The 25,110-nt window shown below is 39.5% G+C and overlaps 1 protein-coding gene across 19 annotated transcripts in view; it reads left to right on the top strand.

The window, feature by feature from the left end:
- Positions 1–25,110, top strand: part of ULK4 (unc-51 like kinase 4) — a 714,793-nt gene that overhangs the window by 372,344 nt on the left and 317,339 nt on the right. For 17 of the 19 annotated variants that reach the window (XR_010155167.1, XM_063805611.1, XM_054680561.2 and 14 more), the window contains one exon: positions 23,780–23,885. The exons of the other annotated variants lie outside the window; for them this stretch is intronic. Coding sequence is in view for 16 of the 17 variants with exons in the window: in XM_063805611.1 (XP_063661681.1) it covers positions 23,780–23,885 (106 nt within the window). In the remaining variant the exon portion in view is untranslated. The remainder of the gene's footprint in view (positions 1–23,779; positions 23,886–25,110) is intronic. 19 annotated transcript variants of the gene reach the window in all.

The following is a 25,110-nucleotide window of genomic DNA, read 5'->3' as shown; positions in this document are numbered from 1 at the left end:
GGCTAACAGGGTAAAACCCTGTCTCTACTAAAAATACAAAAAATTAGCTGGGCATGGTGGCAGGCGCCTGTAGTCCCAGCTACTTGGGTGGCTGAGGCAGGAGAATGGCGTGAACCTGGGAGGTGGAGGTTATAGTGAGCCGAGATCGCGCCACTGTACTCCAGCCTGGGTGACAGAGAGAAACTCTGTCTTAAAAAAAAAAAAAAAACAAAAAAACTTGCATTTGGTTCTTTGAAACATCTCTTTATCTCATTATATTCGTTTTTCTCTGCACTCTTGAGCTTATTGTGTGTCTTTATAATAGAAATTTTAGCTTTTTTGTTTGAACTTGGACTATTTGTCATTTCTGGTCTTGATTTTTTTGACTGATTTTTCTTTTTATGAGTCCCATTCTTGCATTTCTTCTTTTGTCTAGCAGTATTTCATTTCTGACATTGTATATTTTGCATTAAGTCTGTCATATCGATTTTTCTAAAGAGTGCTGGATTTTTTTCTGGTAGGCAATAAAGTTACTTTTAGATTATTTTAACTTTTTAGGGGTTTGCTTTAAAGCTTTTTTAAGGCATATTTAGAAGTGCCTTTATTTTAGGAGTAAGGCTGTTCTGTTTCTAAGGCATTGCCATTCTGAATTATTTTTACAAAAGGCACTATATATTCAACATGACCTCTGTGGTCTGGCTGGTGAGAACTCCAGTGATTCCCTGGCCTTCTGTGAGCTCTGGGAATTGTTTCTCTTACTCCTACCTAGTAACTCATTTCTTAGGATTTTTTTTTTTTTTTTTTTTTTTTTGGCCTGGCCTTTGTGGTGTTTTTTCCTGTGCATATACAGATTGATTTCAAAAATCCGCTGGAACCTTTGTACAGATTTCCCATGTTATTTTTCTCTGTGTAACTCTCTTCTCTCTGGAATTCTACCACCTCAAACTCTATTTGCCTTCTCCTTAACTTATCTAGATTGCTGGACTCTGTATAGGTTCCTGCTCACTGTGTCTCTGTCTGAAAACTGCCTCATAGTAGAACACCTGGTCAGTGGTAGGTTCACCTCACTTATTTTTTTCTCTTTTAGAGATCATAGTCCTGTGCTAAGTTATTTTTTTTTTAAATATTTGTCTAATTTTCTAGTGTTTGACAGAGGTAGGGTAATTGCATATCCTCTTAATCCCTCGTGGCTGGAAGGTGAAGTCCAAGAATATCCATTTTATGACATGTCTCATTCTCCTTCCAGAATGTTAATAACAAAAGGCAGGGACCATGTGGCTGAACATCAACAACACTAGCTGGCACTGGACACATACTGCTCAATGAGAACTTGCTAAATGGAAATAGCGATTGAGTCTTAGGACCATCTTAAAAAACATTGAACTCAGTACTTCATTGATTTTGTTTTCTTTATTACCATGGCTTAAAATATATGACTGTCATACCTAAATTTATTTAAATGACTGGATGCCCAATTTGTCAACTGTAACCTTAAGTTTTTCTGTTTTTAAATTTCATATATCAACATAAATTATTATTATTTGTGTCTATTGGTATAAATCACATTATAAAATAAGCTTTATGCATTAGGGAATAAGGTCTTGTTATTAAAATGGGTCTGTGCACTTGTCCTGCTATTTGGTAGATGCAGAGGTTGTGTGATGTACAGCCAGGCTAGAATGGCTAGCAGACAGGAGACCTGGGCCTCTCTTGCCACTCTTTGGTTGCCTGTTCTTCTCAGATCCTCAGTTTGCCCATAGATAAAAGTTCAGAGTGGTAAACTCAGTCCCATAGTTTATTTTAGCTTCAAACACCATGATTTTGTCATAATTTTTCTGTGAAAATTTGAAAATTCAAAGCATAATCGTTTTATCTTTGAATTGAATGTAATTTTGAAAAATCAAGTTATATAGGCAAGTTTGTATGCAAGTACATATTTTTAGGTTCCAAAAAGTATATATTAATTGCATTCTACAGAGGATCATGTATTAAATGAAATGTACTGTCAGTCAGATAATCTATGTATCTATGTTTCTCCTGCTTTTTGCTCCTTTAGTGTAGACCATTGTGGTGTTTTGTTTTGTTTTGTTTTCCCTCACCACCTGCTTCTTTTGTTTGCAGTTCTATTGTGGCACCTTTCACTGGCATCCTGAAGCCTGTCTGCTCAGATGTCCTTAAATCTGGCCAAAGCCTGATTTCAACAGCAATCTTTTGGATAAAAGAACTTCTAGTGTCTTTGTATAATTAGTGCTCCTGACTTAAGCTGTATTTAAACTAATTATTATTTTAATCTTTTGTTCATCATATATTGTCATCTGTTATAAAGAAAATAACAGAAGATCACTTTTCAATTGTCCTCAACTTAAAAACTGGAGGAAATTATATTAAATGCTAAAAAATTATAAGTGCTAATTAACCGATATTTAAAAAAGATTTAATTTTAAAGCTTTTATCTGTGACATGAACAACACTTACAAGAGCATCGTGCTGTTTTCAGTTTTCAATTCATACAGTAATATTATTAAGCACTGGTATTGTGCTAGGTCATAGGTGCTAGGACTACCAAGATAAATAGTATTTAGCCTTTGCCTTCATGTGACTTTATCTAGTTACAATCAAGTAGATAAAGGCTACTGGGAATTGAGGGAACTAAGGTACCAAATGAATATTTCATAGCTTTTTTCTGATTACCTATAAGGTAATAGTTCTTTCTCAGTATTTCAAAGCTATATATCTACCTGGAGTCAAATTAAACCTCAATGCATTTTATCAGTCTGGCAGTCAGAATTCTAATATGTCACCCAGGAGCTCTATCCCCACTACAGACCAAAAGGGAGTTTGCAGACTTAATTAAATTACTAATCAGTTGACCTTAAGATAGGGAGATTATGCAGGTGGGCCTAACCTCATGACATGAGCTTTTAAAAGAAAAGTAGTTTCTTCAGTTGGTTGCAGAATAGGAAATCAGAGATACTCAAAATATGAGAAGGAATGAATGCCAGAGAATTCTGTTTGGAATGGAAGGATCCAGGGAGCAAGGACCTGAGAGTGGCTTTTAGGAGTTGATAGTGGTTTTCATCCAGCAGCCAGTAAGAGAACAGACACTTCAGTCTTACAACCACAATCAACTGAATTCTGTTAGCAATCTGGATGAGCTTAGAAGAGGATTCTTCCATGGAGCCTCTAAATAGGAGTGCTGCCTAGCTGACACTTTGATTTTAGTATTGTGAGACCCTACGTAGAGAACCCAGTTGAGCCTGCCTTGAATTCTGACCTACAGAAACTAAGATAATAAATGGCTGGTGGTGGTGTGTTTTTTGCCCCTAAGTATTAATAATTTATTAATACTATCAAATATCCAGTCAATGTTCAAATTTTCAATGTCTTTTAAATGATTTTTTACAGTTTATTTGAATAAATTCACATTGATAGTACATCTTTTAAGTTCTTTTCATCTTTTCCTTCTTTTTCTTTCTTTCTGATATTGAAGAAACAAAAATAGTTTTTCCTGCAGTTCTTCCCACAGACTACATTCTCATATGTCATTTAACATATTCTGTGACCACTTTTTTCCTTAGTATCTTTCTATTGTGGCAAAAACCACATTACATTAAATTTACCATTTTAACAATTTTTAAATGTAAAGTTTATTAACATTAAGTATATTCACATTGTCATACAATGAATCTCTAGAACTTGTTTCATCTTGTAAAACTGAAACTATGTTTCCGTTAAACATTGTTTTCAACCCTCTTCCCTCCCTTAATCTCTTTGCAGTCACCTGTCTACTTTCTGTTTCTAGGATTTTGACTACTTTACACACTTTATGAAATGGAATCATACAGCATTTTTCCTTTTGTGACCGGCTTATTTCACTTAGCATAATGTCCTTGAGATTCATCCATGTTGTTGCAAATAACAACACTTCCTTCTTTTTTAAAGAGAATATTATTCCAATGTGCATATAGAACATATTTTCCCTAGCCATTCATTGATGGACACTCAAGTTGATTCCATATCTTAGCTACTGTGAGTAATGCAGCAGTGAACATGAATGGGCAATTCTCTCTTTGAGATCCTATTTTGAATTCTTTTGGATATATACCCAGAATTGTGATTGCTAGATCAAATGAAAACTTTAAATGTTTCGAGTAACCTCCATACTGTTTTCCATAATGGTTACACCATTTTACATTCCCACTAACAGTGTACAGGGGTTCCAGTTTCTGCCCGTCCTCACCATTTGTGTTTTTTTTATAGTGGCCATCCTAATAGGTGTGAGCTGATATCTCATTGTGGTTTTGATTTGCATTTCTCTTATAATTAGTGATGCTGAGCATCTTTTCATCTGCTTGTTGGCAATTTTTATTTCATCTTTAGAGAATTGTCTATTCAAGTTCTTTGCCTATTTTTAATTTTGTTGTTGTTATTGAAATATAGGAGTTTTTTATACAATGTAGATAGTAACCCCTCATCAGAAGTACGATTTGCACAAATTTTCTCTCATTTCATAGGTTGTCTTTTCTCTCTGTTGATTGTTTCGTTTGATGAATGAAAGTTTTAAAATTTGATGTGGTCTCATTTATCTGCTTTTTATTTTGTTGCTTGTGCTTTTGGTGTCATATAACAGAAATCATTGCCAAATTCAATGTCCCAAAGCTTTCCTCTATGTTTTCTTCTAGAAGTTTTATCGTTTTAGAGCTTACAGTTATGTCTTTAATCCATTTTGAGTTTATTTTTGTATATGGTATAAGGTAAAAGTTCAACTTCATTTGTTTGCATGTGGACATCCAGTTTCCCCCAGTGCCATTTGTTGAAAAGAGTATCTCATTTTCCCATTGTGTGAGCTTGGCAACTTGTCAAAGATTGTTTGGCCATATATGCGCAGGTTTATTTCTGGGCTCTTTGTTTCGTTCCATTGGTTTATATGTCTGTATTTATGCCAGTACAGTACTGTCTTGATTACTGTTGTTTTGTAGTATGTTTTGAAATCAGTGAGTGTGAGAAAACTTGGAGAAGTTTGTACATCTTTTTCAAGATTTTTTGGCTTTTTTAGGTCTTTTGAGAATTCATATGAATTTTAGGATGTTTTTTTCTATTTCTACAAAAACATGCCATTGGAATTTTTATAGAGATTGCATTGAATCTGGTAGATCACTTTGAGTAGTGTGGACATTTGAGCAATATTACATCTTTTGATCTATGAACACAGGATGTCTTCCCATTTCTTTGTATCTTTGATTTCTTGTATCTTTGATTTTGGCAGTGTTTTATAGTTTTTTGTGTACAAGTCTTTTGCCTCCTTGGTTAGGGTTATTTCTAAATATTTTATTCTTTTTGATGCTATTGTAAATGGAAATGTTTTCTTTATTTCTTCTTCAGGTTGGTTGTTAGCTATTGTTACTTTTAACAAGTTCCCTGTGTGTACTTGAAGATTGTTCTTGGTTATTCTGTTTATATGAGTTAGAATTTGACATTATGTGTATCTTGAGTATGTTGTTCAAATCTTATCTTTACTAATTTTTCCACTTCATCTCTCTTAGATTGAGGGAAGTGAATAAAGTACCCTATTTTTAGTGTGTTTTTGCAAATTTCTTCCCACATCTCTTCTTTATGAAAGTTGTTGCTGTGTTATTTGGTATGTACATATTAATAGTTATTTCTTGGCCAGGCATGGTAGCTCATGTCTCTAATCCCAGCACTTTGGGAGATCAAGGAAGGAGGATCACTTCAGCCCAGGGGTTGAAGACCAGCCTGGGCAATATAGTGAGACCTCATCTCTACTAATTAATTAATTAGCTGAGCATAGTGGCATGCACCTATGGTACCAGCTACTTGGGAGGCTGAGGTGGGAGGGTCACTTGAGCTTGGGAGGTGGAGGTTGCAGAGAGCTGAGCTCACACCACCGTACTCCAGCTTGGGTGACGAAGTGAGACTCTTTCTCAAAAGAAAAAAGTTATTATATCTTCACTAAATGTTATGACCCATAGTTCAGAATTGCTTCATTAATTTATCCTTTATATTATTTTTCTCTCTTTAGATCTTAATACAAAGTTAGAAGACAGGGATTGATTCATGTCTGGTCTTTGTATAATCTTCTCCCAATCTCTTCTCCCATTGATACAATTCTTTTTAAATCAGAGGTTTTTCTCATTAAGTCCTCTAGTTTCTAATAGACTCAATCAAGATTTGGCCCAGAGAACCACTTAATTAGTGAATTGTGATTTCAGTTAGACTTCTAGCCTTCTCATCATGACACTTTTTGGAAGCAAATAGGTTTTGGAAAGAATCTTTAAAACACCGTCTGCATATATGACAGGTGCTTCTGTTCTCTGCAGAGACCAGAGCTGTAGCCATTTCTGTCTTCCTCTGCTGCATCCCACATTTGTGTACCTTTTGACAGATTGCATGATTGTTTACAATTCACCATGCCATACCCTAGGATCCACATCTAGATGGCTTTGCAAGAGCATCCTGTTAGAAGCAAATAGTCAAGCAGTTCTGGTCAATTATAACAAAGCACTCCAAACATGGTAAAAGTCCATCGAAGAGTGAGAGTGGAGGATAAGCATGAGGAGGCCATGGCCTGAGGAGGTGAGGTGACTGGGAGCATGGGACAGATCCATACCTGAGGTGTGCATGATTCTGGCTGCCCTTTTGAGAGGCTGGTATAGAAGGAGCTTCCTGGCCTAACATCATCTCCCTGGCAGGTAATATGTTACTGTTGAGTGAGACTATAATTATAGTATAATGCTTTCCTTACAAATATAAATATAAAACAAAGTATTCATCCCTCTGAATGGTTACTTCCTGATAGCAGAATGGGTAAAATTTTAGATGATCCATCTCTTATTAATCCCACAGAGATTCATAGTGGAAAATAAATGAGACTTATTTATGCTTGCAAATCAAATTGCCGTAAAAGGTTATTTCAATAGAGAGAGGCAAACTCATAATAAAATAATTTAGTAAAAATGGGAGCTAAGAACATGTTTAATGGAACATGATTAGATTTAATTTTCTTACTATTTCCATCATTAAAGCTCCATTATCTTTTCTGAGACCTCATTTAGGCTTCCTGCCACACCGCAGCTCTGAGGCATTTCTGGGGAGCATATAGAAGCCTGTGAGTTCCATTAAGAAACAAAAATAGCTAATAGTACTCTGTTCTTTCATTTCTGCTGTTTGATATCAGTGTCTCACATTCAGAATTTCATATATTCCCTCTCCCACCCCATCTCCTGAAAGCCATAAATATCATTACCTAAGAGCTTTCACAAAAAAGTTTGATTCTAAAGTTGAAAACAAAAGTAAGACTTATTGATGAATGTTTCTAAAGTGCAGAGGCTCAGAGGGTTCTTAAGAATGCATCTAGTTATCCCTTTGCCTTCAGGCATATCTACAGCTAAATCATATTTGTAGACAATAATAGAATCAGTAATAGTACTAACCTTTTATGTTTTGTAGCACTTGACAAATAGGAGTAGTTAAGAATCCACACACTTTAAAAACTTCCAGAAAATATTTCCCCCTGGTTTATTGTAACTAGGGAGAGGGTGCTGGCCTTTCCAACCAGAGAGGTAGAGCCTAGTTATTTTGGTTCAGTTTGAAATCAATGCCCAGAGGCCAGCAGGGCCGTGTGAAAGCAGAAAGCAAGGTGATGAAGGCCTGCTCAGAGATGAGTTGAAGAGCTCCAGGAAGCTGGCAGCAAAGGCTCTATGGGGCTGACCGTGAGGCTGACGTACCTCTGCTTCTGCCTGCTCTATGCAGACATAATTTAGGTGATATCTCTGATTTATAATGACAGTGTATTTCTAGTTTGTTTTTAATCCCCCGAATTCAAAAGAAATTAATATCCTAGGTACTTATTAACCAAGTGTATTAGTCTGTTTTCACGTTGCTGATAAACACATACCCAAGACTGGGTAATTTATAAAGAAAAAGAGGTTTAATGGACTCACAGTTCCACATGGCTGGGGAAGTCTTACAATCATGGCAGAAGGCGAAAGACACATCTTACATAATAGCAGAGAAGGGAGAATCAGAGGACCAAACGAAAGCGGTTTCCCCTTATAAAACCTTCAGATCTTATGAGACGTATTCACTACTATGAGAACAGTATGGGGAAATTACCCCCATGATTCAATTATCTCCCACTGGGTCCCTCCCAAAACACGTGGGAATTATGGGCACTACAATTCAAGATGAGGTTTGGGTGGGGACACAGCTAAATCCTATCACCAAGATTAAGTGTTCATTGCAGAAGTTCTAGCCAGGTGCTCACAGTAATAAGCCTCAGTGTGCCTTTGTCACTTCCCATTTCACTCAACCGCAAGACCTTTGTCTCATCTCATCTGTGCAGCCACAGTCTTTGCTCCTCTCCAAGTTCATGACCTCTCCGAGTCTGCTGGTTCTTCTGGCCCAGATTATTTGCATCTCCTTCCTAATACCTCTCAGCTCACTCTGGCCTCTCTCCTGGTATGCCTTGATTAGCACATGGCACTGCTCCTTAGCCTGTTGCGTTTGTCTGACCTACCATGCCCTGGATGGGAAACTCCCAAATGGCTCATGTCTGGGTGTAGGTTTGGGACCAGTGTAAGGACCTGGGGTGGGCCTGGCCTAGCCTGCTGTTCATATAGATTGTCAAAGAAATGACATTCAATTGTGTGCAGTGGAGATTATTTTTTTTAACTTTTTTCAAAGTAGTCTATTTTCTGTGATACAAGGATGTTAGCAGGGAAGACTATTCAAAATGATGAAAAACCAACAAATTGTTCACATATTATTTTGTAAAGGGTTTATTGTAGATCTATGTGTATATATGTTTGTGTTTTAAATGTATAAAAGTTCTCATTAAAACCTCTTGTTATTTTTATGTTGGAGCTTAGCTATAATCCATTCATTGTGTCCAAATGGGTCCTCTGTTTTTTCCATTCTATATGGCAAAACCCTATGATTGAGAAGGTAAACGTACTCTCTGCCTGCCTCCCCACCCACCTACCCTGGCCAATATTTGTGTGATGAAGTTGGACTTTATGGTAACTTAGCTAGATTCTGGTATATAGGATTCCTTGGGGGAGTGAAGAAAGGTAGGCTTCTGAGGATTTTTTTTTCTTGCTATATGTTACAATTTTATATTGTTCTTGGGTTGATTAGTGTATATTCTGGGAAAGGGTGAATGGAGGATGCCAGTCTTGTGCTAAAACTTGTATTTGAATGATCTTTGCCTTAATCCACAAATAAAACTGACATTGTGCAGATCTGTTTTGTTTGAATGTAGTCATAAAGCTTAGGAATTGTTAAAATTTGACATTATTTAACCTCTGATTCAAATATTCTCCCTGTGTGGTCTTTCCTGGGAGTAATTTGGAAAAATACAGCATTGGGTTTAGCATCAAAGAATGTTAGGGCAGAAGAGGGCCTTGGAGGTTAGCTTGAGTCTTCAGAAGATCACTTCTCTCCCGGCATCCTTGTGTGCATCTGGAGGCTTCAGTGCCCTTCCCTGCTGCTTGCTTCTGGGTCGGGCTCCCAGCTGTGCACCCGGATGAGGCAGCTGATGCACAGTGATGCAACTGGCTGCTCTAGTTGCTATAAGGACAGGGCTTGTCACCTGTATGGTTTTACACAACATGTTTCCATCTACCTAAAGTTTTACCTCTTTTTCTGTCCTTAATGGATCTGGTGACAGTGATTTGGATGCCGTGGTTCAGAGTCGTTGCTGTTGGCATTTTTCTCTCTGGGGGTGTCCCTAGCCCTGATGTAGTAGAGCCTACATTGTGTTGAACTACAGAGTATGGGGAAATGAAACTATCCAAATTTCAATATATAGATGATTTCTTATGCCCCCCAAACAGGTTTAAAAAAAAAATAATAATTGGTTTAACTTGTTATTTGTGCCCTGAGAGATAAGATTCTAAGATTATCTAATAAGATTGGCTAATAATGAAATCAGAATGGTGCAGAATGATGTATGGATGTTCCTGAAGCTCAGGGACGTCTCCTAAAGACCAGCACCCCCTCTGTGCTCAACCCCTATAAATACAAGCTCATGACAGCCGCTTGTCCGTTGTCATGCACAGCGGCAGAAGGATTCTGTACCAGCCAGTCAGCCTGAGGGGATGGCACATCTAGTCATTAGCAGCTAATCGAAATTCACACGCAAAAGAGGCTGTGACACCATTACTCTGTGTACTTTGAGTGGGTGGCCAGGTGGGAGTATGGCAACAAGAAAGCAGTCCTCACACGTGTGCTCCATGAGTCAAGAAATGCCTTGAAGTGCCTGGAGTTAGAGTGAAAGGGAAAGATTGCACTTGCTTTTCTGCTCCCTGTCTTTGGGTAATGGCATGCCAGGAAAACACAAGGGCAGCAACAGAGCTGCTGTCTGTGCACCTCTCTCCAACATGCGGGTCAGCAGGTCTTTTGACTCACTCTTAGCAAAAAATATTAGTTCCAGATTGAAGTGAATAGCTGCCTTGTGATGGGGAGGCCTTTGGAGCTAGCATCTGTGGAACTGGCGTTGTATTCTGAGCTTAGCCTCATTGGACTCAGTTTTCTTCATGGGTAAAGCCATCTGTTCCTCCTTCCTTCCTTATCCCTATCCTTTCTCACTTTAACCTTTCCTCTGTCCCTTCATTCTTAGCACTCATTTTGATTTCTGGTTTTCTCTTTCATTTTCATGAGGAAAATTTAATCAAGCCATTTCGACATGTAAACCCTTAAAGCTGAAGCTCATTTATTGGAATACAGTGGTTAAAAATATGAAAACGCCAAGCCTTCCCTTTCCCTCTTTCCCATTTCCTCATTCCATTGTTCAAAGGGCTTCTTGTGGACTTGTACGGCTGGTGCTTTGATGCAGAAACAGTGGACATGACAAATAGTGCTTCTCAGATGAGTCTTAAACACTCAGCGTATAGCCAAGAACCCCATAAGTATTTGTCCCAGAATAGATACTGAAGAGGAGGGTTGGGTTGCGCCTGATTTCTCAAGGCCCTTAGGGAAACTCTCAACCTAGCTTGACTGAAGAAATTAAGCTCTGAAGAGTTCTCTTCTGGACTTTGGAAATTGAGACTGGCCAATATATGGTCACTTTCTCCCTTGATCAAGTTGGCCAGTCTCTTGACTTCTAGAATTTCCTTATTATTCCCACTTGTCCAGCACATACCATACTTATGTGTAGGGTCTGTGGGTTTATTAGTCCCTTCTTCCAAACCTTTTCCCACCACAAGACTCCTTGATTGACACTTCCTGTGATTCTTTAGCACAACATTTTGGACCAGCATTTATTAATTTATTCACCTACATTAATACTGCTCACTTTATGCTTATATCTAGAGTTTCTTCTAATTTCAGTTAATAAAAATATGCCAGTAAAGACACAAAAGATTATCTGAGAGATGAAAAATTCCTGGAATCATTTTATACTGTCGCAACCATTAATTCTTCAAGATGGTATAGCGTGTGTCATTATGTGGCCAAAAATGAGCTTATTGAGTGTTCCAAAGTGACTAAACAAATATAATGGTTATTATCTAAGTAGAGTCTAAGAAAAGGTAAGCTGATTGCCTTCGGTTATGGAAATTGGGAACAGAAATATGATCATGCTTAAAATACCAAGTGCAGCAAATTCCAGGGTGAGTGACAAAGACCCAGGTTGCCTTTTGCTGCTGATTTTTAAACATATCATAAACATACATGCTTGCAGTTGTAAGTTACTTCCTTAGAATATTCTATTGGAGAAAGGTGCTCTTGGGTTAAAATTTCAACCCTGACTGTAAGATGACTATCACCTCTTTAGAGATAGCCTTCTGCTGCAAAAACTGAAAAATTCTATTAGATCCAAAAGGTATTTCTGGCCTGAGGGTCAGCATGCATTATGTTGGGGTATTCCCATTTGCTCCAGAATAGCCTATTCATCACTTGCTGTTCAGGAGTAAGAGCTGACCTGCCAAAGAAGGTGTTAAGGGCAACCAAATGTGCAGCTCCAGGGAGCAGTGTTTACAGTGTTACTCCAGTGTGGGCAAAAAATTTATCTGTTTTAAAGTTACATCCTTGAATCTCTTCTTGGCCTTTTGGCTGAGATCAAGTATAAAAGTACACCTTTGACTCTATAAGCCCTGATGTGATTTTTAGGTAAATAATTGTGAGATAATGGGAAAGGAAGATGCAATTTTAAGCCCTGACCCTCCTCTTTATATTCCTTTCTCAGAGATTCAATTTCTTTGTCTTTAAAATTAAATGATTGAAAAACAATTGAACTCATGGAGCTAGAGAATAGAAGGGTGGTTGGTTACCAGAGGTTGGGAAGGGTAGTGGGAGGTTGGAGGGGGAGGTGGGGATGGTTAATGGGGGCGCGGAAGAATGGATAAGACCTAGTATTTGATAACACAACAGGGTGAGTATAGTCAATAATAATTGTACATTTTAAAATAAAAGTATAATTGGATGATTTGTGACACAAAGGATACATGCTTGAGGTGATGGATACCCCCATTTCCCCTGATGTGATTATTATGCATTACATACCTGTATCAAAACATCTCATATGTTCCATAAATATATACACCTCTTATGTATTCACAAAAATTAAAAATTAAAAAATTAAAGGATTGAACTAGAAAAGTCTCTAAGATTCTTCCAAGGTCTAGTAGCTTATTTTCTTGCTTTGCTTTAGGCTTTCCAGCTGGTTTGGGGCAGGCCAAGGCTTAGAACTGGGCTTGGCCCGGTTTTTTTTCTGCTCTACCACATTGTGCTTTTACATTCTTTAAAATTTTAGCTTTAAATAAACTTCCAGTCAATTCCCACTGAAATATTTTTCCTGCAGGATTTACTAGTACCTCTTAGAAACTGAAACTGTGAGTACCAACACTTGGTAAACTCCCATTAGGAAAAATTTGCACACTCCCACAGTAAAAGACAACTCTAATTGAAAACTGCCTTGTGATAATTGTTTGTAATTAATCTTTCCATTTATTTTCACTGTGATATTTTCTTTCTTTCGGGTGGGACACTTTATGTTTGTGAGCAGTTATCTTTTACAGAAAATCCCATTAAAGTTGTGTTTCATTAAAATTTGTTTCAGAATTTTAGGAGTGTATGTTTTCCATGCCAGTGCAAATGCTTCATGAGTGCTTGACCAGTGTTTAGCATGTGAGAGATTTTGTGTATTTTACTTAAAATAAAAAATCTGAATTTATCAGTTTTTGCAAACATTATTCAAAAGTGAATATAAACTGAAAGCATTTTGGGAAAGGCCTTTTTTATCCTTTTGTAGTTCTCCTTCACACCATTACATAGCAAATTTTAGGTGCTCAATAAATGTTTATCAATTGCTTAACTGAAGGCAGTTTCTAGTCACTGACTAGTTAATTTCTAGAAGGAGGCTCTCACACCGTCTATGCCTTCTGCAGCTGTATTTACCCAAGCAACTTTGAGCAGGATTGTTTTTTCATTAATTTTTCAGAGACCACGGTGTACCAGGGACTGCACATAGGCACAGGGGACACTATTAAAAGTCCCAGTCCTGCCCTCAAGGCACTCAGCATTGGGTGAGGGATGGGATTAACCAATAGTTTCTGTACACTTGGTGGCCACAGTGATGCAGGCAGGCACAGGAAAGTGAGGAAAACACTATTCAACCCAAGGCAGCCTTCCCCACAGACACCAGCTTCAGGAAACAACATCTGGCCTGAATTTTTAAGAGTGACATTAGTTTGCTAGGACTTTGTTATTGTTATTTTTATTGCTATTTTTACTTTTCGACAGTGGCAGGGATGTGAGGAGAAGGCTGAAGGAGTTGTGTGTCTGGATGTGTTCTATTTTTTCATTTGTCCTCCCTACTTTGGGCTGGTCATTAGCTCAGATAGTGTGTTGTGTGGCTGATTGCCCTCTCTTTCAACACTACAGGCAGATACATAAAAGGGGCACAGTCCATCCCTAGGGAGCTGGTCCTGGCAGCTTCCCTTTGGCTCCACTGCCAGGGTCCTCCTGTCTGAGCAGCATTGGCTCTGGCCTACTGCTCCTGCCTCGAGGCATAGGGCCACATTGAGAGCCAAGAGGATGGAAGCTTCCTGCTAAAGCCTAAATAACATGAAAGGGTAGGGCTAGGAAAGCCAAGTGACACAATTAACCTGCCAGAAGGGCATTCGCAGCGCATTGCCATTGGTGTTGAATGAGGGCTGGAAATCTAAAGACAAGCTCAGCATACTGATTGGCAAATGGTACCAGATGATCCAAATACTCCCTTCTGTGCCAGCTGGAATGTATCACTAATCATAACTTGTATTTGCTACTGCTAGAGGGCCTCTACTGTATCTGTCAGTCAAATTTAAAAATAATTTTAAGTTGCCTTCTCTCATGTCTTTGATCAGAAAGGTGGAGGAAGCCTTCAAATGATGATGCCCCATATAAAAGAAGGGGCTTAAATCTATACCTTCAGACTCCTGGGGTGAGAGCACCATACATTTTTGGCTACCGAGGGGAGAAAAACATGCTTCAATGTTCTCCCTCTGCCTCCTCAGCCCCTGTCAGAGCCTGCTCAACCCCTAGAAGCCCCGACCACGTTGGCAGAGGGGCTGTTTACCTGCTGCACAACTAACAGAGCAAATGCCCAGGGGCAGTTACCCCAGCACCTTCATCCTACTCCAAACATTCCCCCTGTGGACCCCTAAATCCTGGTCTTTCTTCCTAGGAAATCCATATACATATTTATGAGGTAAATGACTGAATTAATTTTAAATTAGCCTGTGCCCTTTCAATTTAATTCAACTTGTTCCCTTCCCTGTTTCTCACCCTTTCGGGTCAGTATTTGGTACAAAAAGCCATGAGAATGTTTCCCACATCATAATGCCGGGTTGAAAGCACTGGAGTAACAACACCCCTGCATCTGCTGTCCGATGATTTTTGTGGCTTCCCCTCCTTTCAGGGGTTTAAATCCAACCAGGGCTGTGGACAGAAACTGGGCTGTGGTAGCAATGACTTTGGGCCTACTGTAAACCAGTGTTCCCTGCGTTGGCCTACAGCCTTCCAGATTTAAGCCCCACAGCTGGAGACAGAGTCTCTGCCACTTTAGAAAGAGGAGTCTGGGGCCTGGCACAGTGGCTCACGCCTGTAATCCCAGCACTTTGGGAGGCCAAGGCAGGTGGATTACGAGATCAGGAGATTGAGACCATCCTGGCTAACACGGTGAAACCCCATCTCTACTAGAAAAAAATACAAAAAATTAGCCAGGCGTGGTGGCAGGCAACTGTAGTCCCAGCTACTCGGGAGGCTGAGGCAGGAGAATGGCATGAACCCAGGAGGCGGAGCTTGCATTGAGCTGAGATCATGCCACTGCACTGCAGCCTGGGTGGCAGAGCAAGACTCTGTCTCAAAAAAAAAAAAAAAAAAAGAGGACTCTGGTAGCAGTAGTGGAGGTGAAGCTGGAAGTAGAGACACCCATTAGGAGACTGTGGTCCCTGCTAAGGATGCCAATTGCCTGATGTTAGGTAAGTGGGAATGGAGAGCAGAGGATAGATGCAAGAGGGGCTCAAGGGAGATTCGAGGGTACTTTGTGGCTGACTAGATGAGGGAGACAATAGGGAGGCAGTAGTCCCGATGATTCTAAGGTTTGTGGCTGGTGGCTGGGCTGTGGGACCTCCAATTGAAAGAGGAAACAGAAAGGAAAGTGTGAAGGCAAAGGGAGATGAACTCAATTTAGATTCCATTGAGTTTTTGTTTGTTTGTTTGTTTGTTTGTTTGAGACGGAGTTTCGCTCTTGTTGCCCAGGCTGCAGTGCAATGGCTCAATCTTGGCTCACGGCAACCTCTGCCTTTTGAGGTCAAGCAATTCTCCTGCCTCAGCCTCCCAAGTAGCTGGGATTATAGGCATGTGCCACCGCTCCTGGCTAATTTGGTGTTATTAGTAGAGATGGGATTTCACCATGTTGGTCAGGCTGGGTTAAGCTGCCTGTGACACAGCCTTGTGAAAAATCATCAGTAATATGGAAATGTGTCCTCTTCCCCTCAAACATATTTATTTCACTTGAATACTCTGAAGACTTTTCTGAGCTTGGGTCTCAGAGCTCTAGGAATCTAGCCAGGTAGGAGAATGTTTGTGACAGAAAGTGACTGGATGCACCACTACATCCTGGAGCAGCACTTTGGCGCCATTGTACATGGAGTGCATGGTAGACTACCATTCTCTAGAGCAACAGTAAATTTGTTTTCTGAAATGTAGTTTAAGCGTGTGTTGAATAGGATGTGCTATGTATTTTTAAGAAATTGTAGATGCTGCGTGCCCAACATGTGTGTGTGCTTTGCTGTTTATTCTCTCTGTGGTTTCTCATCCCTACGATTAGTTGTGGTCTTTTAATTAGCTGTTAATTCATTGTTAAATTCTGGCCTGAACCAAAGGCAAAAGAGAGTGACCATGGTTCACTGTTACTTTTAGTTGTTAAAGGTATTTTCTACCTTGACTATTTAGGTCCTTACCAAACTTTTAATCCAGACATCTGAAGTCTTTCAGTGGCATTTACCTTGTCAAATATCACAGTAAAATAGAATGCCCTGTCTACGGTGAAACTGCTTTGGAAAGGCTGGTCATTTTTCACTAGTGTTTCCTTGCTGTGCCCTTGGTATTTCAGAGCTGTCCTCTTTAAGCACTGAAGCAATTAGTTTTGAGAAGGCTGATTCTTCAGGGTCCAGTGCTCTCCTGCCTTTCATTTGCTGAAACTGTACATTTTAATGAAGTTGTTTCATCTGTGTTGTCAAACACTAGGATTTTGCTGCTTTAATTCTAATGATCTCTACTGGCAAGTGCTGTGTTTTATTAGAGCCATCAAGTGTTTATTAAATGTCCATGCACTGTGGTGTTAGGCACATAAATGAGGTCAGCTGGGCTTATGGGTTATGGATGAAGGAGTTAAATATTTTCGTCGTAATCTTAAAGTGTAGTGGGATTGCCTTTTGTGGGCTCTCAATGATGCCATCTTCTGTGAGTCGTTTCCTCTTTTTCCCATCAGCCAGTGCGAACACAAGTGTCTGAATAATGTGGGTATGAATAGTGGCCCTAGTACGTATTTTTATTTTGGGCAATACGTTCATTCTTTCCTTTCCTGTAATTGTCTAATACCCATATCATGCTTCTTGGGTTATATATCTTTTTTTTTTTTTTTTTTTTTTTTTTGAGATGGAATCTTGCTTTGTCGCCCAGGCTGGAGTGCAGTGGTGCGATCTCGGCCCATTGCAAGCTCTGACTCTTGGGTTCATGCCATTGTTCTGCCTCAGCCTCCTCAGTAGCTGGGACTACAGGCACCCGCCACCACGACGGGCCAATTTTTTTTTTTTTTTTTGTATTAGCAGAGACAGGGTTTCACCGTGTTAGCCAGGATGGTCTCAATCTCCTGACCTTGTGATCCGCCTGCCTCGGCCTCCGAAAGTGCTGGGATTACAGGCGTGTGGGTTATATATCTTACAGTGTAGTGAAAAACGTTGAGGGCTCTTTTGAAGCTAGAAGATCCCAGTGGTGGGGGGAGGGGACAGGGAACATTGTGGCATGAAAGAGAGGATAAGCATCACCATTACAGCCCTAGATTAGTGTTTCTCAGATTTTCACCCCCGCCTACTATGGGCTTCTTTCAGTTCCTCCCAGGTAACACTGTGGGTCCACAGGTGGTGTTGGTTAACCTGGAGTGTGCTCACTGGCCTGGGTGACCCTGGCACTCTGCCCTCCTCTGATCACTAGGCAATGCTTCATGGTGATTAGGGGCAAGGTTTCTGCCATCCCATAGACCACATCCCAGCTTCACCAATGAAGAGTTTGGCAAGTTACACTTGACTTCGCTAACCTCAATTCTTACTGATAAAAATAGTAGAATGATAGCCCCTTCCATGTTTTTGTAAGGGTTGAATGAGATGATGTAGGTGAATTGGAGTGCAGGACATGGCACATAGTAAGTACTCAATACATTATCAGTGCTGTCTTGCCCCAGCTCGGGCCCGTGTGGCAGCTCTGCTTATAACTGGGCCCCTGACCCTGTCTCAAAGGCCTTGTTGCAGGTCTTCACCTGCTTTCATCTCTCCTTGCATGTATCAGGGCACCAAAAGTGTAGACTCCTTGCTTTATCAATGAGCTCTGAGGATTGAAAAAATACATGTATCAAGATTTTACCTAATCTCCTGTATTGCCCTTTTACCCTGGGATTCAGTCTTAAATTTGGAGAAGTTGGAGGGACTCTCCCAGAGGAGCATCTAATGATGAAATAGTCTTTAGTCAGAATCATCCCTCCCCTCCAACTCTGACCTGTGGTCTTTGAACGAAACATGTGTGCCCTTGTCTCTTTCCACCAGTCTTCCAGTTATGTCCAAGAAGAAATCGAGCCCCACATGTTTACTCTCATGTTTTCTCTTTTCATATATTCCTCTCCTCTGACTTAAAGAGGCAAATGTAATGTTTTTCAATGCACAGTTTACCCCCATAAGCTAATAAGATTGTGAACCAGAAAAAAACCTTATTAAAGCTGCTAAGATAAATGAAATAGTACAGTTTGATACAAGTTAATAGAAGTATGCTTAATTCACATTTACACCTGCTCAACTGTCCTTTGCATGGATTTAGCATTCTTTTTGGGGAAGTGATGCTCTAGGCCAGAGCAGTAGCTCTCTTATTTCACCTAGAGAACCATGTCATCATCTTGAGCAGAAGCAATTACTGTGCTCCAAGGTCTCCCTCCGCTGCACTATGCAAGAAGGCATATATACCTGTAAGAGGGAAGAGCAAGTAAAGATAATTCTGTAATATAATTTTTATAAAGCCCTCACTTTATTCTGAGCAAAGTTCATGATCTATGGATAGTTTATAAACCAACAAAGACAATAAAGAAAACTGTTTTTAATAACGTCTAGAATAGAAGTGGAACAGTTTCCTCCAGACTGATTATGGGATTATTCATCTCTTTTTTTATTCTGTGCATCAAATATTTTTCTCTAAGTACTCCTAGTAATAATGTTAGTGGGGAAGTTTGATAATCAGAGTGTACCTTAGTTTTATACCCCTCTGCAGATTGAGTAGTGGGGCAGGCAGGGGCCTTTATTCTTCAGTGACTCTGGGATCTCCAGGCCAGGGGGTCCTGGGACCTGATTGTCTGGGATCTGATTCTGTGTTCTTAGTGTCCAGGGTGAGTTAGCTTTTGTATTGAAGGAAGTACCTATATCAACAGGTGGCACTCACTCATGAGTACAGGAAAAGCTGGAGTATTGGCTTCAGAATGAGCAAAGTAGTTGCCAAGGGTATTATAGAAAATGTGCATTTAGTTACAAAAATGTGTATCTCAAAGAAACAATAGATTTATTTCTAGTAAGACTGACCTATATTTGCTGACAGATGGGTCTTTGAACAAGGAGCAGTATGTGTCATTTTACCAAATGGGACCAAAAATAAAAGATTTATTAGCTCCACTTTCTTCACAAGAAAAGGTTTTCTATGTATCGTTGGTTACTTTATCACGAGTAACATGTAGTGTCATCTTGGTGCTTATTAATCACCCTTTCCTTCCAACCAACTGTAAGAATAATTAGATGAAATTGGTGGCTGACCATCGCTTCCACATTAATCTTCTTAAGCTGGTGTCAGTGAAACATTCAAACATTAATGTTCACTGCAAAAGTGCTCTTAAGCGTGTGTTTCTGAAGTTCAAAATTTTTAGACATCAGTATTTGGAAAGCAAACACTTTGTCTTGTGTTAAACAACGGCATACATGGCAAAACCCATATGAAATCAAGTGGCTCTCATCAGTGGGAGGTACAAATCTGCTGAGAAAGCAGTTTCAGAATCAGATGCGGTGTGGGTATTTTTGTAAGCCTTGGAAACCACGTGTCCAATCAAGAGGTTCCTGTATTCTCTGCTTCATGTTCTCACTCTGATACGCAGACCATTAGAAGCCTCATCATCTAGAAGGTCATGGGGCAGAGGAAAAGATAGGATGATGAAGCTGTCACTGGCGCTTAATGCTTCTGCCCATGTAAGTTTAATTGGCCAAAGCAAGTGTCATTTTCATCACTAGTGTCATTTTCCAAGCAGGCGGGGAAATGCCATTCTACTGTATACCTAGGAGAGAGAAGTGGGAAATTCGTTAGTCATTCATAATGACTAACTCAAAAAAAAAATGTAGGGTAGTCATTCAAATGGAAAGGTGGTTCCTTGAAAAGTCTGATAGCATAGATCAAGCTTTGGTGAGTCTGATCAACAAGAGAGAGGACACGGTGTAAAAGGCAATATAAATAGGGGCCAGGGAAATTTTGTGAAGGTGTAATAGAATGCTTTGTAGGATTTTATTACAATATGTGTGAAAATTTGGATGTTGTAGATGGTTTTCTAGGAAAATAGACATAACCAAATTGGGTCAAGATGTTGTAGATGCCTGAGTAGAAGTATTTTGTTTTTCAGTTTTTTTTAAGGTCCACTGGTATGATACTGTGAAGTATGTATTTGATCTTCACCCCTGTTTCCTAGCATGCAACTCCTAAAATCCTCAGAAACTCTGTCTTCAGGTGCTGTCTTTTTGTATGCTAATGAGTTGATGGCTGGCATCCCCTAGGGTAGCTTCAGGATGGTGGCTTGTCACCTGAAAGACCAAGGCAACATTAGAGGGCTGAAAACTTTCAGTCCCAATCTCCACCCTCTGGGGAGGGGAGAGGGGCTGAGGTTAAGTTGATCACTCAGGGCCAGTGATATAATCAGTCTTGCCTACATAACAAAGCTTCCATAAAAACCCCAAAGGACCTATAACAGAACCCCGAAGTTCAGAGAACTTCCAGATAGCTGAATATGTACAGGTTGCTGGAGGGTGGTGTGCCGGGGGAAGACATAGAAGCTCCACAGTTCTTCCCCCATACCTTGCACTGTGCATCTCTCCATCCATGTCTTTTGTAATGTCCTTTATAGTAAAATGGTAAACGTGTTTTCCTGAGTTCTGTAAGCCACTCTAGTAAATTAATTGAAGCCAGAGAGGCAGTCATGGGAAACCCAACTTGACTCTGGCGGGTCAGAAGTTCCAGAGGTCCAGACTTGTGATGAGTGTTTGAAGTGGGAAGGAGGGTGTAGCCTTGTGGGACTGAGCCCTCGCCCTATGGGGTCTGATACTGTTTCCCGGTAGATTTTGTGGAGTTGAAGTAGAGAACGCTCAGCTTGTGTCAGCTGCAGAATCGATTGCTTGCTTCGTGTGTGGGGAAAATCCCACACATTTGGTCACAGAAGTCTCCTGTGTTGATTATTACTGAGTGAGAGAAGAGAAAAACCACTTAAGAGTTTATGTGTGTTTTTCCACACAACTGGTAGAAATATATGGAGGCTAGCTAGTTGCTTGTATGAGTGAGTTCTGCCAGATCTCCTAGAAACACATATTAGATGCACAATAAATATATTTGGAATAAAATGGGTGGACAAGGTTAGCATGAGATTGATAGTAAAATCAGAAGAGGGTGTCACTTATAAGTCAGTATCACTTATGAACATAGATGCAACAATCCTAAAGAAACTTAGCTGACAGAGTCTAGAAGTATATTAGGAGAATAAACATATGTCTACTTCTTTAAATCTTTGCTCAGATGTCATTTTCTGAAGGAGCTATGCTTTGCTTGCTCTAGCATTGCAGCTTCCCCTGCAGCACTCCCAAGCCGCCTTATCCTGTTCCCTATTTTGTCTCATAGTGTATATCACCTTCTAACATGTCTTATAATTATTTGTTATTTATTGTCTTCTCCTCCTGGTACAAGGTAAACACCATAAGGGCAGGGCTTTTTTTCTGTTTTGTTCACTGATGTAAGCCAACTACCTGGAATAGTTGGCACTTAGTATTTGTTGCAAAAATGAATAATCCTGAGTGTAAAATAGGATCCTTGATTGAATTCTGGAACAGAAAAGGCCATCGGTGGAAAACTGGTGCCACTTGAATAGTCTGTAGCTGAGTTGTTAGTATCAGTGTAAATGTCTTAGTTTTGATAGATACAACACGGTTAGGGTAAGATGTTAACATGAGGGAAAACTGGGTGATGGGTATATGGAAACTCTCTGTACTATCTTTGAAACTCTTCTATAAAGCTAAAGTTATTTCAAAAGAAAAGCTTATTAAAATCAATTAAGAGATACCAAGAGGCTTCAGTATTTAAAAAGTAAAATAAAATTTATGTTAAATGCCAGGCGTGGTGGCTCACGCCTGTAATCCCAGCACTTTGGGAGGCTGAGGCAGATGGATCACGAGGTCAAGAGATCGAGACCATCCTGGCCAACACAGTCAAACCCTGTCTCTACTAAAAATACAAAAAACAAAACAAAACAAAAAATTAGCCGGGTATGACGGTGCATGCCTGTAGTCCCACCTACTCAGGAGGCTGAGGCAGGAGAATCACTTGAACCCAGGAGGTGGAGGTTCAGTGAGCCGAGATCGCACCACTGCACTCCAGCCTGGCGACAGAGCGAGACTCTATCTCAAAAAAAAAAAAAAAAAAAAAAAAAATCTGTTAAGTGACACCTTCTCAATGAGTCTTACCCTGAGAACCCTATTTCAAATCATATGCAGTCCCACTGCTGCCCTCTGAACCTTGCTTCTCTGCTCTGCTTTTTTCTTTTTTGCCAGAGTACTTGCTATCTTCTAATACATTATATGGTTCACTTTTTTATTACGCTTTTTGTTGTCTATTTATGTGAGGATAGGGGACTTTGTTCACTGGCATACCTCAAGTGCCTACTACAGTGCCTGGCACAAAATAGCTATATGTTAAAAAACAACCCAACAGCAAACCATATGTTTCTCTGTGGGTGAGGGGTGGAGAAAATGAATATAAAAAGGTCTAGATCAAGCCTACTAATTAATATGCTTGTTGCTTTTCGGGGTTGGACTAGTTATTAGCAGAATAGTCATGGTGAATGGGTGCAGGACGTAGAGCAGGGCAAGCTAGACTCCTAGGAGTCCTCACTGTCAGTGGGTACTTACAGGAACCTGAGAGTGAGGAGTACTACCTTACATTTTGCACCTCGTGTGTCTCTCTTGCCTCATCCTAGTTCCAGACTGCAAAGACTGCCTCTTTATTTTTGAATTTTATGAAATTTAATAATTTCAATTATAATCTGTGTTAATTGCTTAATATTAAAAAATATTCACAGCAATGAAAAAGGGAACAAAAGAAAAGCAAGTTGTTTGTAAGACCCTTTAAAAATTACAAAGAAATGATTCTGCCTTTAAAATGAGAAATTGCAACTAAAGAATAACTCATTTTCCATTCTCTTTAGGACCTAAGTTACTGCCTACTATATGATGCTAAGTGTTGAGGAAAGCAAAATTCACAATCCACTCTTTTAGGTCCAAATGTAGTTTATTGCACTAAAGCAGTAATAAATCAGATCAAATGTACTAAAGTGGGAAAAATATCAGTACCAGCATAATATTGAAACTGCATAAATATTTGCTTGAAGTAGTTTTCTTTTGTGATATCAAACTCATCTTCAAGCATGATCTTCTGAGTTCTACATACTTGAATTCCTTTGTTACCCACCTAAAGCATGGAGGACCATGTGTTATCTCTCAGCTCATGGGCAGGGAAGTCTGTGCTGCAGCACTGGTGTCTGGGTGATTTACCCTCCCTCCCAGCTCACTTAACTCACTGATGGGATTTGTCTTAACATAGAAGGATGTGCTTCATTAAAGTGCAAAAAGGTAATCATTTAACCTTGTGCAAAGAATGAAGCAGTGGACATCATTTGCTTATTTGTCTTTATGATGATGTAATTGTATTTCTGTATGGTTATGATGGAAATTATGATCTATTGCAGGAACATCAGGAGAGCATTCTGGGTAATACCATGCAAAGTGTGATTGCATTACTCAGCAATCTAGTTGCCTGCAAAAATTCGAATATGGAACTACTTTATGAACAAGGTAAATGCCTCATAGAATTACTCTCTGATCAAGTTTTGCCTATTCATTTCTTCATCTTATATAGCATGGAGTCTAGAAGTACCACTTAAAGTTGATGAGTCAAAATAGATAAGAATTTTTAAGTAATATTACTAGCAAAATTTGGAATTGTGGGATGGTTTCTCTAAGTTAATTCATTCTCTTAATGGCATAAAGTCAATAGTCACTGCTTAAAGATGACAAACCAAGAAATAGAGGTGTAATCATAGTATTTAGACTGATTGCTATCTGTTTTCATCTGTTTTCTGTTGCTATAATGGATTACCTGAGACTGAGTAATTTAAAACAAAAAGAAATCTATTTTGTACAGTTCTAGATGCTGAGAAGTCCAAGATTGAGGGGCTGCATGTGGTGAGGTCCATCATGCTGTTGGAGACTCTTTGCAGAGTCCAAAGGCAGTGTAGGGCATCACATGGTGAGGGGGCTGAGCTTGCTAGCTTAGGTTTCTTTTCCTCCTCTTATGAAGTGACTAATATCCCATCCTAATGACCTCATCTAATCTTAACTACTTCTCAGAGTTCTCACCTCTCAAATACCATAGTTGGATTTCCCATCCTCTTAATGCCATTATAATGGGAATTAAGGGGCAGCATGAGTTTTGGAGGGGAAAACATTTGAACCATAAGACTGCCAATCAAAATAAAAACAGATATGACCAAAAGCGCCTTGGAAAATGAGACTGGATGAGTTGACAGTGGTTTACTTTATATCTTATGCATTTCTGTACTGTTAAAATTCTAAAAATCATGTACAGTCATGCATTACGTAACTACAGCAATCTGTTCTGAGATACACACCATTAGGCAGTTTTATCATTGTGTGAATACCATAGCTTGTACTTACACAAATCTAGATGGCGTAGCCTACTATACACCTAGGCTGTATGGTATTTATTGCCTATTGCCCGTAGACTACAAACCTGTGCTGAATACTGTAGTCACTTTTAACACAGAGGTGTAAGTATTTGTATATTTAAACATAGAAATATTGTGAATTTAAACATAGAAGAGGTGTGGCAAACATATGATATAAAAGATAAAACATGATACACCTGTATAGGGCACTTAATATGGATGGAGCTTGAAGGACTGAAAGTTGCCCTGAGGGAGTCAGTGACTGGGTGGGGAGTGAATGTGAAGGCCTAGGATGTTCCTGTACACTACTGTAGACTTTATAAACCCTGTAC

The sequence above is a fragment of the Pan troglodytes genome, chromosome 2 (genome assembly GCF_028858775.2).
Source record: "Pan troglodytes isolate AG18354 chromosome 2, NHGRI_mPanTro3-v2.0_pri, whole genome shotgun sequence".
Lineage (NCBI taxonomy): Eukaryota > Metazoa > Chordata > Mammalia > Primates > Hominidae > Pan > Pan troglodytes.
Note: the sequence above shows the minus strand (reverse complement) of the source record. Positions and strands in the feature narration are given on the sequence as shown.